Source organism: Candida oxycetoniae, assembly GCF_023343755.2.
Source record: "Candida oxycetoniae strain CBS 10844 chromosome Unknown scaffold63, whole genome shotgun sequence".
Classification (NCBI taxonomy): domain Eukaryota; kingdom Fungi; phylum Ascomycota; class Pichiomycetes; order Serinales; family Debaryomycetaceae; genus Lodderomyces; species Lodderomyces oxycetoniae.
Window position 1 is genome coordinate 26,333 of NW_026055487.1, and position 16,939 is coordinate 43,271.

A 16,939-nucleotide genomic window follows, 5' to 3' on the forward strand; every position below is an offset into this window, starting at 1 on the left:
TTCGACACTATCGAGCAGCACTGACTACACTGACTGTACTGACTACACTGACTGTACTGACTATACTGACTACACTGACTGTACTGACTGTACTGACTGTACTGACTGTACTGACTGTACTGACTGTACTGACTGTACTGACTGTACTGACTGTACTGACTGTACTGACTACACTGACTACACTGACATTATCTTGCTCTGCTCGATAGTGATAGTGTCGGGAAAAAGCGGCATATCTAAAATTAACAATAGCAATATAAACTCCTATTTTCTAAGCTCGTCGTTTCTAGTCACATTTTTTCCCTTTGCTCTTAGCACAAAAGAAGAAGGGAAAAAAAATAGGGTGGGAACAGAACAAGATCACTATCAAGCGAAGCGAGATAGTGGAGCAGTAATGACTAGCTTGTTACAACACTATCGAGCAGAGCGAGATAGTGTCGATAGTGTCGATAGTGTCCGTGTAGTCAGTGTCTGTGGCAGCTAGTGTCTGTGTAGTCAGTGTTTATGGCAGCTAGTGGCTGTGTAGTTATTGTCTGTGGCAGCTGGTGTCTGTGTAGTCAGTGTCTGTGGCAGCTAGTGTCTGTGTAGTCAGTGTCTGTGGCAGCTAGACACTATCTCGCTTCGCTTGATAGTGTCGCTCGATAGTGTCGAGACAACAAAAGAAAGGAAAAAAATGGTGGGGGGGGTGGAAAGGGGGATGAGACAAAAAAAACCATCACGTGCTGCTCGACCTTATTAGGGTATGAACCACCCTCAATTGTAGTTCAATGAGGCATCAGTGAAAAATAAAATACTTTCAACTCTTTAACCAAAAAAAATTTCAGAGCGATACTAAAAGAACAGAGAATAAGGTCCCTGATTCATTCAAATATCATTATACATACACATTAACAATGGCCAAATTCATAAAATCAGGTAGAGTAGGTATGTAAATATTTCAATTATTTGGAACTTAATCCATCGGAGATGAGTTAAAAGTCGTTAATGATGGAAGGAGGAAGTAATTAAAGGCATAAGAAATAACTTTAAAGCTTTTGAAGGGATATCATTCATTTGATTAAGACCTTTGCACATGGACACACGGATTTGTTTATTTATATATCCTTGCATTTTTTTAACTTCTAACATCTCACCCCCTCCCCTCCCCCCCCTTCCGTTTGTTTGGGTCCGACACAGGCTCATTGACGGAACTCGAATGAATGAATTTGTTGACTAACGTTTTCTTGTTTTTTTTAGCTATCGTTGTCCGTGGACGTTATGCTGGTAAAAAAGTAGTCATTGTGAAACCACATGACGAAGGAACCAAATCACACCCATTCCCACACGCTATTGTTGCAGGTATCGAAAGAGCACCATTAAAAGTCACCAAGAAGATGGATGCTAAGAAGACTGCCAAGAGAACCAAGGTAAAGCCATTTGTCAAATTGGTCAACTACAATCACTTGATGCCAACTAGATACTCATTGGACGTTGAATCATTTAAAGCCGCCGTCTCATCAGAATCATTGGAAGAGCCATCACAAAGAGAAGAAGCTAAGAAAGTTGTCAAGAAAGCATTTGAAGAGAAACACCAAGCAGGTAAGAATAAATGGTTTTTCCAAAAATTGCACTTTTGATTCTATTATTTAGTGTTAAAGATGTGTAATTTACGTGTGCGTTGGTGCGTTGGTGTGTGTTTTTACGAATGACGAGATGGTGAAAGCATAAAAATGTCAACTTTGTATAGTATGAATTGAAGTAGTTTTTAATATTAATGGGTTCAATTTTTTTTGCAAGGTCAACTTCTCGTATTACCAACATTTATGTATCCACCCTCTCTATATGTTACAGTTTGAGAGATGCCCGGTAGCGTTTTCATATTGTTTTTGAGCTGAGTTGGTGTGAAAAATTAAATTCTGAACAACCTTGGGCTAACTAGATGGCCCACTTCTAAGCCCTAAGTAGTAAAGTCATGTCTTTGGAGGATCAAGCGGCTGGTTTGAAAATTCGAGAGGATCAGCATGAACAAAAGATAACTCCCTGGGAAGTTGAAGGTGCAGTAGTCGATGGTAAAGCCCAAAGTATAGATTATGACAAGTTGATCAAACAGTTTGGAACAAAGGCGATATCACCCGAAACTTTGACAAGGTTTAAAGAGCTTACTGGCGAAGAGCCACATCCGTTTTTGAGAAGGGGTGTTTTCTTTTCTGAGAGAGACTTGTATAAGATTCTAGATCTATACGAGCATGGTGAACCCTTCTTTTTGTATACCGGTAGGGGTCCTTCGTCAGACTCGATGCATTTAGGTCACATGGTCCCTTTCATATTCACCAAGTGGTTACAAGATGTATTTGATGTTCCTTTAGTCATTGAGTTAACTGATGACGAGAAATTTTTATTCAAGCAAAAGCTAACAATTGATGATGTCAAACAATTTGCTGTTGATAATGCCAGAGATATTATCGCTGTTGGCTTCAACCCGGAAAATACATTTATATTCTCTGACCTCAAGTACATGGGTGGTGCTTTTTACGAAAATGTAGTTAGAACATCTCGACAAATCACAACTTCCACCGCCAAAGCTGTGTTTGGGTTCACCGATAGTGATTGCATCGGTAAAATTCATTTTGCCAGTATCCAAATTGCCACTGCTTTTCCATCATCATTTCCCGATGTTCTTGGGTTACCTCCCAAAACACCGTGCCTTATACCGTGTGCCATTGATCAGGACCCTTATTTCCGCGTTTGTCGTGATGTTGCAGATAAATTGAGGTTCTCCAAGCCTGCGTTAATACATGCGAAATTCTTCCCTGCGTTACAAGGAGCGTCCACAAAAATGTCAGCTTCAGATACGACAAGCTCGATATTTATGGGTGACACTCTGAAACAAATTCAGAAGAAGATCAACAAATATGCATTTTCTGGTGGACAGGCATTAATGGAAGATCATAGGAAATATGGAGGTAACCCTGAGGTAGATGTTGCTTTCCAGTATCTTTCTTTTTTTGTTGATGATGATGCTAAATTAGCTAGATTGGCTGAAGGTTATAGAAAAGGTGAAATTTTGTCAGGCGAAATGAAAAAGGAATGCATTGAAGTCTTGCAAGAGTTTGTGGCAGACTATCAAAGCAGAAGAGCAAAAGTGGATGATGCCGTTGTTGATAAGTTCATGACACCTCACAAGTTAGTCTACGGGCAAAAAGTGAGGAAAGTAGCGCCAAAAGAAAGGCAAAAGAAGTAATAGAAATAGAAGATGATTAAAGTAGTAAAATGATATGATCCTCATTGTCTTTAAAGTAATAAAATGATATGATCCTCATTGTCTTTAAAGTAATTTTTTGACATTCTCAAGTATAAAAGTTAGTTTTGCTAGGTCATTTTCTTCGACTTGGTCGCCCTTGCCAAGCCATCTGGTTCCAATTGATAGTATTGTTTCCTTTGGTTTCTGTGTGGATATCAACTTGGCCACTTGACCAGCAATTATGGCTATTTTCATATTTGCATGGTCACCAATTAGTAGTTGCGGCTCGATCTGAAAATCGTATTCATTTTCTATTGAGTCATCATTTTCGTTGAGATCCATCATTGACTCGTAATTAATTGTTCTTTTTGTTGAAATGGGTAATTTAAAGGTTGTATCCAAGACTCCATCAACAGATATATTAAGTACAAGCTTATTCTGGAATTCCAACAAATGAAAGAAAAATTGCTCATTTGACTTGGAATTGGGAAATGTAGCCGTTTGTGTTTTATCAAATTGCAAAGAACCGCTCCTCATTGCTAGTAGAAGGAAGAAGAACAAGAGCGAAAGCGGAAAAAAGAATAGACCAAAAGAGGACCAGAAAGACCAAAAGGAGACCAAAAGGAGACAAATAGCAGACCAAAAGGAGACCAACAGCAGACCAAAAGGAGACAAATAGCAGACCAAAAGGAGACCAATATTAGACCAATATTAGACCAAAAGGAGACCAATATTAGACCAACAGTAGACCAATATTAGACCAAAAGGAGACCAATATTAGACCAACAGTAGACCAATATTAGACCAAAAGGAGACCAATATTAGACCAACAGTAGACCAATATTAGACCAAAAGGAGACCAATATTAGACCAACAGTAGACCAATATTAGACCAATAGGAGAGGCTACTTTTTTTCTCTCACAGTAATTACGGGTGAAAAGAAGAGAAAATTCAATGTTCCAAAATTCAATTTTCTCCAGCGTGCAAACTATTAACCTACTCACTATTAAACCTTTTGTGCTAATTACTGATTATAATTAAAAGAAAATAAAATCAGTCATCCGTTTAACGTTTTCCTTCATTAGCCACAATGTCAATTCAATGTCTGAAAAATTGATTGTCCAATGAAAGCGACAGAAAAAAATATGAGAGGTTTGAGGCGTTTTAGAGTAAAGCTCATCTCATCAAACCACCTGTTTAGGAAAAAAGAGTTTTTTCAAGTTTTCCTTAACACCACCCACAAGTCTCTGTTGAGAGCCATACACGTCATCGCCGACTCTCGCCCAGTCATCTCACAACTTGTCTTGTAATTTGGTGGGAAAAAAAAAAAAAAGAACCAACACTACAAATACGGCATTAGTAATTTTTCATTATTAGGTGACACAAAAGAAAAAAAGTGAAAAATTCGGCTTATTCTATTCTTCAATATCTACTTCGATCCGATATACGGAGACTTGGATTATTGTTATTTGATCGAACCTGGTCTATTTATAAGGAACCCTACAACTTTTAGAATAGGGAACAGGTACTAACATTTTTTTGACAGTTTTTTCTTTGCTTTTCCAATTTTTTTTTTCTTTTTGCAACTTTTTATTTATAATCGTTTAAGGCATTTAGATAATCGCTTGATGGCAGAGGTATTTGCACAAACTGAGAAAGCATTAGATGCTTTCAAAAATGGTGAATTTTTGGTTGTGATGGATGATGAAGACCGTGAAAATGAAGGAGATTTGATTGTAGCTGCTGAACTAATAACTCAGGAAAAGATGGCTTTCCTAGTGCGTTATTCTTCAGGGTATGTTTGTGTGCCGTTATCAACTGAACGAGCAGACCATTTGGATCTACCATTCATGTTACCCAATCGATCAGATAGACACGGAACTGCTTATACTGTAACTTGTGACGTTGCCGAGGGAACAACAACAGGTATCTCGGCACACGATCGGGCTTTGACCGCAAAAGCTTTGGCCGATCCAAATTCGAAACCAGACGATTTTATCAAACCTGGTCATGTCTTACCTTTGAGAGCCGTCCCAGGATTGTTGAAAAAGAGAAGAGGTCACACTGAAGCTGCAGTTCAGTTGTGTGAGTTGACCGGATTACAACCTGCCGGAGTCATTTGTGAATTGGTACGAGACGAAGATGGTTTAATGATGAGGTTGGATGATTGTGTTAAGTTTGGAAGAGAGCACGGTATTAAGCTTATTACAATTAAACAACTATTGGAGTATATCGATAAGAAAAGTTTAGACTCGAATTGATAACTTGTGAAAGATAATTAGAAAAGTGAAATAATATATATATATATATATATATATAAAATGGGACACTCAAAACCTGTTATTTACTATTTCAAAACCAATTGCGCTCTTCTTTTACCGCTCACTTCGTCCTTGATAGACTTGATATCAACCTTAACTTTATCAAACACACCAACGGTTCTTTTCTTTCCCTGAAAATCTGTAAAAGATAACTCGTATTTGTCCTCGTCGTAATTAGCACTAGTGACATCACCCATACTTTCTAGTTTGATTAGCGCTTCATACCCGAATTTGGGAACCAATACTACAATACCGTTATTGAAACTCCTGATAACATAACCCTCGTGTTCGGTTTCGTTATTTCTCATAACTTGCCCGACATAATATTCTATACTTGCCCTTCCCGCAAATTGGGCATTCCTATGACGTTTATTTATATTCTTAACAATCATTTCCATCTTGCTTTTGTCTCTATGACTCAAATCCAAATTTTCATAAGCAATGGCACCAGCTAGTTGCCTGTGCACAACTATATCACAATACCTTCTAATTGGTGATGTGAAATGGGTGTATATATCTACAGCTAAACCATAGTGCTTGAATTCAGGGTATCCGTAAGAGCCGGAGGGGAAGTACTCGGCAGCCACCATACATCTAGTGGACATGATTCGGACTAATGTGTTAAAATATGGGTCAGCTGGATCAACGCATCTGTCTAACGAATCTGCTAAAGCCTTTGAGGATTCCAAGGAAATAGACATACCATTTTTTCTGACATTCAACATATTGTTCAACAATGCAAAATTCGTAGCAGGCGGAGCAGCATGTCTTCTCAACATCGCGGTTTGAGGGTATGCATCATAAATCTTTCTAGCAACAGATATATTTGCAAACAACATAAACTCTTCGACAAGAGAATTTGTTTCCAAAGCCTTTTTGATTTCAACTTCTTGAGGGTCTGAAGTTTCACTGTCCATATGCACTTTAACCTCAGGAGATGCCAAGTTCAATGCACCCGCTTCCAATCTTTTTTGTTTCAACTTTTTGGACAAACGCAACAAAATTCTCATGGAATTTGTCAAGTCATCTTGTTGTTTTGGGTCATCTATGCGTAATTGAGCTTGTTCATAAGAAAAAGCTTGTCTTGATTTGATAACCGACTTCATGAATTTGATATTAATAATGTTTGCATTCTCATCAACTTCCCAAATGACGCTAAATGCAAATCTGTCCACAAATGGCTTTAAAGAACAAAGGTTGGTTCCTAGCAACATTGGCAACATATCGATTCTTTTGTCTACCAAATAAGTAGAGGTTCCACGCGACGCTCCCTCTTGGTCCAACGCCGTTCCTGGTTTGACAAAATTTGTGACATCGGCAATATGCACACCTACTTCGTAGTTTCCATTAGGTAGTTTCTGTGCATGCAAGGCGTCATCAATATCAACACAATTGGGTGGATCAATTGAACAAACCAATTTATCGCGTAAATCTACTCTTTTGGCCAAATGTGCATCGGTATTGTTGTTTTCCATATCTGGCACAACCCAGTTGTCCCCTTCCTTTGGTAAACAGTCTAACACACTTTTGGAAAATGGACGATATTCTACGTCATGTTCCAATAGTAATGCCTCAGTTTCTGCCTCGGCACTTTCAATCTCTCCCAATGCTCGTACAAAATGTCCATTTGGGTATTTCGAAGTACTGGGCCAAGAGTCAACTACAACAACGATCCTCTGTCCCAAGTATTCCTTTGCTTTTCTCGTTCGCATTCTAATTTTGGGCAATGTTTTATCCATTAAAACAACAAAACAACTCTTTGCTATATTACCGCTATCGTCTTGACTAACCGAAGAAGGCGCAATCTGCCCAACATAATACCTCCATGATCTCCTCATTATTCCAACAACTTTGGCTGTTGGCTGGAGCCGCTTCTCATCATTTGCTCTAGACGATTTCATTGCTTCTTGAGCTAAAAGTAATCGCTCTTTGTCTGATATTATTGTGGTGTTAGTTCCTCCCATTGCATTATCCTCATCGCCTCCGTCGTCGTCATCAGCATTATCATTTGACCCTATAGCAGTTTCTTCAATGATTGTTGAGGAGGGTTCTTTCCACTTATCTTTTGGAAGCAACTCCACTATTACAGAGTCTGAATTGAATGCTCTATTTAAGTTCTTAGATCCTTGAATAAGTAATGGTTTCTTGAATGCAGGTACATTAACTTCACCTTGCAAATAGTTGTATGGGGAAATATTCAATATACCTTGATACAATGTCCCGTTTTTGATTCCAGCCATTATTCTCGCATTAGAATAATACTCAGGAAACGAAGTTTCGTCAAGTCCCTTTTCAAACAGCTGAAAACTCAAATCTGTGGGGATCAAGTCTTTTAAATCGTCTCCATTGGGTAAGATATCGAAATACTCCGCCAATGACTTGGCATTCAAATTTTCTGCTTTTGCCTTGTTTCTATTGTCCACATCACTGCAAACAAATACCACTTCAATATTTGGCAAATGCTCCTTATACCAAGATGCAACTTTTCTAATCGCCCTATCATTTCGGTCATTAATTGTCTCATTCTTGTTCCTCGTCACGTATGTCGTTTCATTATACTCATTGTGGAAAACGACAAATCTTTTATCTTCCAGCTTGACTAAATTTCTTAATCTTTGGTAAAGTGGGAAAGATCTATTTTTCACTTCCTCTAATACCGTCTGTGGTACAATCACGTCAAAAAAGCATTGCGTATTTTCTAGCAAGTCCATAGCATGTAAAATGATATTTGTATCCAACACCACATAATGCGGCTCGCCCTTAATCGTTTTGGCTGGGTTAGCCGATAAAATGAATTTAGGTAAGTCACCTTTTGCGTTGGGTTTGATAATATTTTGGCAATGTTCACAAGCAAGTGAGTAACAAGGAATATCGTTTCTCAAGTAATGCTCACGAACAATCTTCAAAGCACCGCCATTTCGCGACCTCACAAACACCTTCGAAGTAACACTAAGGCCAACAGACAACCTCTTTCTATTCTGAACCAAAGTCATTCAACCAACAACTGACGACAATTCCTCTATGCTAAGCTATCAAATATAAACTGTTCTTATTCAACCTTCTCTTTGCTTTGCGATGAGCAAAAAGAGAGAGAAGAAAAAAGAAAAAAGGAAAAAGAAAAATCGGTGCCACTCAGAGATGAAAGGAAAGGAATCGACACTATCGAGACCGAAGCGAGATGGTGGAGCAGCACTGACCGATACTATCGATAAAGGAAGTGGGGCGTAGGAAGTAGGGCGTAGGAAGTAGGGCGTAGGAAGTAGAGCTTATGTAGTAGGGAGTAGAGCTTATGGAGTAGAGCTTATGGAGTAGAGTAAAGAAAGTAGAGCTTATGGAGTACACGGATTTCATTGCATCCTTACACACGCTGGTGGCAGAGGCAGCTAGTGTACTCCACTATCTCGCTCTGCTCGATAGTGTCGCTCTGCTCGATAGTGTCGCTCGATAGTGTCGCATCTAATACCTCTATTTAGACAATCCATACAGATAACAACTGGGAAAACTAGATGAAACCTTGAGCTTTTTTGAGTTGCTTGATCTAGGTGTTTCTTCTTCTTCTTCTTCTAATTGGTCGAGACTATAATAACTGTCAAAGGAATCCGAGGTTGTGGGTATAAAGAAAGAAGATGTGGGCACAAACATCTCATCAGTATCATCATCTTGGTTATCTAGGGCCGACTTGAATACATTAATGTTATCGTTACCATCAGTCGGGGACAATGCATTGTTGTCAAAGTTCATCATATCGTATTTCGCAAATGACACATTGGGCCTACCTCCTGAACCATATCCAAAATTGTCACGTTGATGACGTCTCATGTTTGGGTGTACAATTGCACTTGAGAAAAGCTCAGGGTTCCCAATAGTTTGCGTAGTTCCCACAGGAGGGATGATAATGCTGTTTATTGCCGATTGTGGAGATACCAAAGATGGCGGGAATCGATGGTGTTGAGCAGAAGAAACCGGTTTTCCTTTGTATGAGCTTGAATTCAAGGAAATCGGGGTCGAGGTGATGTCAAACCGAGACTCATTGGACGATGAGGAGAAAGATGTAATGTCTCGCTTGATTTTGAATGGTTTACTGATTTTCGATTTTGGATTCGATTTTGTTGGATATAGCGAGTTTAAATACATTGAATCATTGTTGGATGGCACGCTATGTTTGTAATCGTGATGGTAATGCTTCTGTTGAGGAATGGGTCCACTAATTGATTGTTTTAGCAAGTCCTGTTTTGTTTCTTTTCTTGATGTTCTTGATAAACTTTTGAAAAACCGACCAAGTTTGCTTTGGCAATGATGTTGTTGTTGATGATGTGAGCTTTCTCCACCGTCCGATGACGAGGACGGTGTTATTGAAGTGAAAACCCTTGCTTCCAAATTATCATGATCATCAAGATTTACATTATGATCATTGAGCTTTACATCATGATTATTGGGCTTTGCATCATAACTATTGGGCTTAACATAACTATTGGGCTTAACATAACCATTGGGCTTTACAGTAGTTTCCTGTAAAAAGTGTCGACTTTTCTGTGATCTTTGACTGTGAAGAAACAGGTAATTTGTCGTTGCAGAACTGGTATCGACATCGACATATAATTGTTTTCTTTGGAAAAGTGGAGGGTATCTACTGATCAAAGTAGGGTCTCTGATTTCCTCCAACGTCAGTAGATCTAACTTTGTTGCACTCAAATTCAAAGAGCTGTTCATTATTACTTTTATTCTTTTGAAACCCTTGATAAAGCCACTTGCTCACTAGTTTCCCTTCAGATGGTTAATTTCGCACATAAAATTGGCCAAAATTTAATTTTTCGCAGCCATTTAAAAAAAAAGCAATTTTCTTTTTTCTGTTATGTTTGGTAGCGCTTTTGAAAAATGTTATATTCTATCATCCAATCACAATCAAAGAAAGGAATATTGACCGCGACACACTAGCGACACTAAAGACGCTATCAACACTCTCAACACTCTCAACACTCTCAACACTATCAACACTCTCAACACTCTCAACACTCTCAACACTATCGACACTATCGAGCAAAGTGAGATTGTGGAGCAGTACCGACTACACCGACACTTTAGACATTTCAGAGGTGAAAGAGAAATGGTGTAAGAATATAGAGTGCAAGGATATAGACTGCAAGAATGTAGAGAGTGTGCAAGAATGTGTATAGTGTAAGAATGTAGAGAAAGAGTATCAAAACCCATCTTTCTGGTCAAAAAAACGATTGTTTTGATATTATGCAGAGCATTTTGTTACAATTGAATTGCTTCTGTTTCGCCGCGATAAGTCGATGGAAAGTTTAGTGCGTATTCCTCAACCCCCCCTTCAGTAAAACTTTGATGAAAAAATGAACAGGAAAGGAAAAAAATTAATTGGTTCACAACGAGAAGAGATTCAAGACCTTTTCACTTTTCTCCAATTTTTCAGTATCTCTAGAAGGTGATTGAATAAATATTTGAAGTATACGAAATACAAAACACGAAAATGGGTGCAGCTTATCAAATAATGGGCAAAACTGTTCAACCACATCAACTAGCTCTTGCAACTTTGGGAGCTGTGGTACTATTAGTTATGCCAAAACCATGGAAGGTTAAACCAGCACACCCATCAATTAACGCATCTTCGCCTCAAGAGGAAAAGTTTGTTAAGGCATGGTTAGAAAAACACCAAAAAACAGAAGAAAAGCACTAGTAGTAGTAGTAGCACTAGCACTAGCACTAGCACTAGCACTAGCACTTGTCTACACCAAAAAAACACAAGAAAAGCACAAGTTGTAGTGCTAGCACTAGCACTAGCACTTGTCTATACCATATATTATAGTTGGAAAAAAATATCGTCAACGATGGATAGAAGCCTGATTCTTGAAAAGTAGAAAAATGATTGTTTATAGCTGAGACACTTGAATAAACGCATTAATTATTCAACCAAAGAATCTACGTAGGTTACCTACGTTTTCATTTTGCGAATGGAAGGAAAATTGGTAGGTTACCAAAGAGACTTCCATTTCTCACCAAGAAACGTCGAGAAAAGTGGGGGATTGAGAGAAGAGTGTTTTTTTTTGTTTTTTTTTTTACCTCTACCTATCTTTGCCTTTATATCTTCCTCAGTAGAATGGCTAGAATGTTCCTCCATTTTCCTCCTTCTCTTTTCTTGTCTTTTCTTGTCTTTTCCTCTCCCGTAGCTCAGTTTGAGTTGGTGTGGAATTTTTCAGTGTTCATTTTTGTGTAAGGCTCATCTCATCTCCTTAGCGAAAAATTATTCAGAACTTCTTTGTTTTTATAAACTATCATCTTTAATCTTTCCCTATATCATTTAAAGCCATGTCGGCCATATACAAAGCACTACAGTCGAAACAGCTGAAGGAGTCTCTGGATAAATCCAAGCACATTAACAGGCAAAGACTTTTAGTTATTTCGTCTCGAGGTATTACATATAGACATCGTCATTTGATACAAGATTTGTTAAACCTTTTACCTCATGCCAGAAAAGAACCCAAATTCGATACTAAGAAGAATTTGTACCAGTTAAATGAAGTTGCAGACTTGTACAATTGTAATAACATATTCTTTTTTGAATGTAGAAAGCACCAAGACTTGTATCTTTGGATCTCAAAACCGCCAAATGGACCAACTTTAAAATTCCATATTCAAAATTTACACACTTTAGATGAGTTAAACTTTATTGGTAATTGTTTGAAAGGTTCAAGGCCAATATTGAGTTTTGACAAACTGTTTGAATCCAATGACCATTTTAGATTATTAAAGGAGATGTTTACCCAAACGTTTGGTGTGCCTCCAAATGCAAGAAAATCAAAGCCATTTACAGATCATGTAATGACTTTCTCCATAGTTGATGGAAAAATATGGATTAGAAATTACCAGATCAGCGAAACATTAGAAACTAAAGAAGATGACGACAATACAAAAGAGGTTGATACAGACGGGTTGAGTTTGGTGGAAATTGGACCGCGTTTGGTATTGACATTGATCACAATCTTGGAGGGTTCATTTGGAGGTCCCAAGATATACGAGAACAAAGAGTATGTATCACCCAACTTTGTTAGAGCTCAAGTTAAACAAAAAGCAGCTGAACAAGCCAGAAGTAGAGCCGATGCTTCTCTAAAGAGGAAATTAAAAAAGAGAAGTCAGGTATTGACACAGGACCCTTTGTCAAATGATGCATTATTCAAAGAGTGAAAATAGTTAAGTTGTAAACACCATTTGTTCAATAGAGCATAGACCAAAAAAAGTTTTGTAATGTTTTACTCTTTTCTCATTCTACGTTATTCATGGTTTTCATTAATAAATACACATTTTTTCTAAAAGACTCAACAACCTCAACAGCTGAATGTTTCAAAACTGCTGTTCATCGTCTGGAGGGCTTCCAAATTCACCTTCAAAAATCGTGGCGCCGCATTTGCGCCTACTCTCAACAATCATACACTCTTCCATCTCTAAAATGCAGCTAGCACTAGGTCGATCAAAAGGTTTTGGCTTTAACATTCTGTTCACTAAACGGTCTAAAACTTTCAAATCACCATCGACTAAAAACATAGGCGCCCACGGAGGTACCAATTCTCTAATTTTTAACTTAGACGATGAGTCACTGATTTCTTGGGTTGATGCCGATGCCAATGCTGCCGCTGTGGTGGTGGTGGTGGTGGAAGTGGAGCTTGTCATGGTCGCTGTTTTCGTTTTCACAGGAGGATTGAGCGATAACGAGTTTCCCGAAGAGCTAAAATTTGTACTTAAAGAACTGCTCATTTCTGGTTTATGTTGTAAGAACATCGATATGTTATCACTTGATAATTGGCCCGCATCGCTCAAGTCGCCGCTTCTCAATTTCCTCCATGGTGTACCATTATCAGGCAATATTATATTTGCGGCAATCTCCAAAATAATCAAGCCAAGACTGAAGATGTCAGCGAATGGAGTATAAATCTTATCATTAATTAATTCAGGAGCAATGTAGTTTCTATCTCCCTCAAGATCGAAATCCTTTTCAGTAATTGGCAATTTCGTTGCCAATCCAAAATCACCAATTTTCAAATTACCTTCAAATGTGATGAATATATTTGAAGGTTTCAAATCCAAATGCAAGTAGTTTCTCAGGTGAATAAATTTCAATCCATTTAGTAGCTCTATCATTATCTTCCATATTCTAAACTCATCAATCTTATAGTGTTTGTTTTCTTCCAAAAAATCAAACAAGTTACCACCCTCGCAGAACTCAGTCATGATGTAATAGTAATCGTTAAAGTCCCAAGCTTCAATGAAATATACTAAATACTCCTTGCCTTCTTCTTCTTCTTTCATATTTTCTGTATCACTTTCTTTGATAGCATTGAGTGACCTCAAAGCATCAATTTCTCGCAATATTGCTTTTTTCTCAAGCTTCCCAATTACTGGTTTCTTAGTCCTCTTGATGGCAAATTTTTCCTCATTAAAAATACACTCAAATGCTATACTAAACTCTCCTTGGCCGATATATTTAAGGTTTCTCATTCCAAACTTGTTCACCAAGTGCTCGTCAATCTTGTTTGGATAAACTTGCTGCTGGCGATGGAAAAACAGTATTTGATCATCTTCATTCAATGTTGCCAATTGAGTGGCTTGTGGTGGATGGTTAGCGTCTAAATCCATATCTCTTTCAAAAACCAGATCAATTGGCGTGGAAGGTCCATGATCCCCTTTTTTCAACAAAAACTTGTTGCCATTTAGTATATTGATTTTCCAATTTGGTTTACCGCCCACTTTGGCTGATGACAACGATGACTGTTGCATAATGGAGAAGGGCTGCTTTGTCGGCGTTTCTGGTATCAATGGCTCATCACCATCCAATTCAAAGCTTGAAGTAAATATGACCTCCACATCATGGTGCGCACTTCCTTTACTGTCTCCCTTTGATTCAGTTGGCGTTGGTGCCTGCTTAAAATAGCTATGATTTTGAATTGAGCTATTACTAACGCTAGTGTCGTCATATTCCACAATAGGCACATCTCTTCCTAATTCGATGGAATGATCTGTTTCGTTGTGTTCAGGTGCATGGCTCACAATTTTGCCAAACAGCTCATCGAAATGAGGATGCAAAGGTTTATTGGTGTTTATCATTGTTAAAGGGTTTCTCTTCATAGGAGTATCTGGCGGTAGCATTCTATCTGATATCTTACTAAACGCACTGCTTTTCTTCATCAACCCACTCGAGGTAAATGCTGTTTGGAGTGGTCTAACTGATTTGTAGGATGCGCTATTTTCTTTATCGTCAAATGGTGTTTCTGAAGCATTCACTGGAGCCGAAGCAGACGGCCGTTGTAGTCCGCCATTATTGCTTCTCGTGTTCAAACTTGGAGATGAGCCATTATACAATTTAGTCAATGACTCACCCAAGGTGGAAAGTTTTCGATTCTTTGACGGGCTCTCTATATCAACATCAACGTCAACATCAATATTGTCGTATTCTTTTTCTGCCATCACCACATCAGAGTATTCTTCATTATGCGATCTGTTGAACCCGGTACCTTCACTATCAGGTATGTGAGTTTTTCTCAACTTATTGGCTTGTCCAAACATTCGAGAGCCAAATCCATTTGATGGTACTTCTGGGTATTTGTATGGCGATCGGATTGAGTCATTACCTTGATAAAACTTGAAGCTTTTGCGACTCATGCGGTGCCCTAGATTGGAAGGTGAATATAAGGTTGTTTGTGAAGGAGAAGATCGGCTTTTGTGAGGTGACGGTGATGGAGACTGGCTGACAAGTTTGTGCGGTCGCTTGAACTGTCCTACATTAACCGAAGCAGGGGTCTTTTTCGAAACGTGTACAACTGGCGATGAATAATCAATCATTTCTTGCACGTCGATTTCATTTAGATTTATATTATCTATCTCGTCAGGCATTTTGTCACCATCTATAGTTCGTAAACTCGATTCTATTGAGAGGTTGAGGAATTTTGAAGACCTTTTTATAGAACTTTGTGAGTTGCTTGGCAATCTTATTGTAGAGCTGGAGGAATCCACATCTAAAGATGGTCTCTGTCGGTGCCTAGTGCTTGAGGTGGTGCTATTATAAAGAGATTTGGTTTTCTCATGCGGTAGGTCTTCCCTTAGGATAGTTTCCTGTTTTTTCACTTTCAACACATCTTCATCATTTTCATTGTAGTCGTTATCGTCGTTATAATCATCAAAGTCATCATCATCATCATTATCATCATTATCATCATCATCATCATCCACATCGGTGTCATTTGATGCATCAGTTTCATCAAGAAACGTGTCAATATTGTCATTGTTTAGGTCTTTCTTTACATTAAACGGAGGAGACTTGTTAATCGATTTTTTGTTATTGTTATTGTTATTGAGCTCATTGGGTTGGTTATTGTCATCCAAAATCAAGCTGTTAAAAGACCGAGAAAAATGGTGATTGGTATAGTATTCCAATTGCTGCAAGTAAGGAGCCTGCTGAGAATGAAGTTTCTTCTCCAGTATTGGTTGGTTATGACGACGCGGCGACGAGGTTGCTTGGTCCGTATGGGAGCCCTTGCCTCTTTTACACTTTGGGGTATCTATTGCTCTTGTTTGGTTCTCATTACCACCAGCATATCCAGGACGGGGTTGGCGGTCCCCTGTGAAGGATCGAAAATTCTTCATTACACACTCCCTCTCTTTCAGTAATAGAGTAGAGATGGGTTTGCTTAAACCTGGTGTGCTGAATGAAATATGGGCAACTAAATTGTACCTCAATATTTGTTTTGACTTTATTTTTCCTAATCAATTTTTCATTGTTTATATTTTGATGGCCTCGAAATTTTATCAGGCGCGCCTTATTTTTGTATGGCGTACGAATAAGGGGTAGGAAATTGGGGGGTGGATGATCGATTGATAGCCTATCAACTACACTCTCTATGTCTCTACTCTATATCTCTACTCTATATCTCTACTCTATATCTTTACACTTATTGTCTCCACTCATTGTCTACACTCATTGTCTACACTCTACACTCATTGTTTACTCTTTCTATAGACTATTTCGCTTTGCTCGATAGTCTATCTCTACTCTTTCCATATGGAAGAGGGGGATGGGAGAACATGAATAGTGAATAGCGGGTTATAATTTAGACTGAGGTGTCATTTTAATCGCAAGGTAAAATAAAAGGTACCAAGCCTCGCATTTCCGGTATTAAACTAAAACAAAACCCCAAGCAATTTATAGTCTATATCTATTCTCTTTTCTCTAGACTATCTCTCTTTTCTCTATAAGCTATCTCTACTCACAGAGGTTTTAGTTTAGTACTGGAAATGCGAGGCTGGTAGTGGACTATCAAGCAAATCGAGATAGTCTATACTACTCTCTCTACAGACTATCGAGGAAAGCGAGATAGTCTATACTACTCTCTC

At 38.4% G+C, this 16,939-nt stretch overlaps 7 protein-coding genes across 7 annotated transcripts; 4 read left to right on the forward strand and 3 right to left on the reverse strand. All coding sequences in view use genetic code 12, as the record gives it.

Moving 5' to 3' along the window:
* Window positions 1–893: 893 nt before the first annotated feature.
* Window positions 894–3,220, forward strand: WRS1 (tryptophan--tRNA ligase; the record flags this gene model as incomplete). The annotated part of the gene is made up of 3 exons (XM_049326217.1): window positions 894–924; window positions 1,237–1,578; window positions 1,935–3,220. The coding sequence occupies 3 exons, from the start codon at window positions 894–896 to the stop codon at window positions 3,218–3,220; spliced, it is 1,659 nt and encodes a 552-aa protein (XP_049178199.1).
* Window positions 3,221–3,304: 84 nt separating this feature from the next.
* KGF56_004748 (uncharacterized protein) lies at window positions 3,305–3,757 on the reverse strand (the record flags this gene model as incomplete). The annotated part of the gene is made up of 1 exon (XM_049326218.1): window positions 3,305–3,757. One exon carries the CDS (start codon window positions 3,755–3,757, stop codon window positions 3,305–3,307), a length of 453 nt encoding a protein of 150 aa, XP_049178200.1.
* Window positions 3,758–4,849: 1,092 nt separating this feature from the next.
* On the forward strand, window positions 4,850–5,482 carry RIB3 (3,4-dihydroxy-2-butanone-4-phosphate synthase; the record flags this gene model as incomplete). Its single annotated transcript, XM_049326219.1, has 1 exon — window positions 4,850–5,482. One exon carries the CDS (start codon window positions 4,850–4,852, stop codon window positions 5,480–5,482), a length of 633 nt encoding a protein of 210 aa, XP_049178201.1.
* An 86-nt stretch (window positions 5,483–5,568) lies between these two features.
* On the reverse strand, window positions 5,569–10,252 carry KGF56_004750 (exosome catalytic subunit; the record flags this gene model as incomplete). Its single annotated transcript, XM_049326220.1, has 2 exons — window positions 5,569–8,491; window positions 9,027–10,252. 2 exons carry the CDS (start codon window positions 10,250–10,252, stop codon window positions 5,569–5,571), a joined length of 4,149 nt encoding a protein of 1,382 aa, XP_049178202.1.
* Window positions 10,253–11,030: 778 nt separating this feature from the next.
* Window positions 11,031–11,237, forward strand: ATP19 (F1F0 ATP synthase subunit k; the record flags this gene model as incomplete). Its single annotated transcript, XM_049326221.1, has 1 exon — window positions 11,031–11,237. One exon carries the CDS (start codon window positions 11,031–11,033, stop codon window positions 11,235–11,237), a length of 207 nt encoding a protein of 68 aa, XP_049178203.1.
* Window positions 11,238–11,866: 629 nt separating this feature from the next.
* CSI2 (Csi2p) lies at window positions 11,867–12,742 on the forward strand (the record flags this gene model as incomplete). The annotated part of the gene is made up of 1 exon (XM_049326222.1): window positions 11,867–12,742. The coding sequence occupies one exon, from the start codon at window positions 11,867–11,869 to the stop codon at window positions 12,740–12,742; it is 876 nt and encodes a 291-aa protein (XP_049178204.1).
* Window positions 12,743–12,898: 156 nt separating this feature from the next.
* Window positions 12,899–16,192, reverse strand: SWE1 (tyrosine protein kinase; the record flags this gene model as incomplete). The annotated part of the gene is made up of 1 exon (XM_049326224.1): window positions 12,899–16,192. One exon carries the CDS (start codon window positions 16,190–16,192, stop codon window positions 12,899–12,901), a length of 3,294 nt encoding a protein of 1,097 aa, XP_049178205.1.
* Window positions 16,193–16,939: the final 747 nt, after the last annotated feature.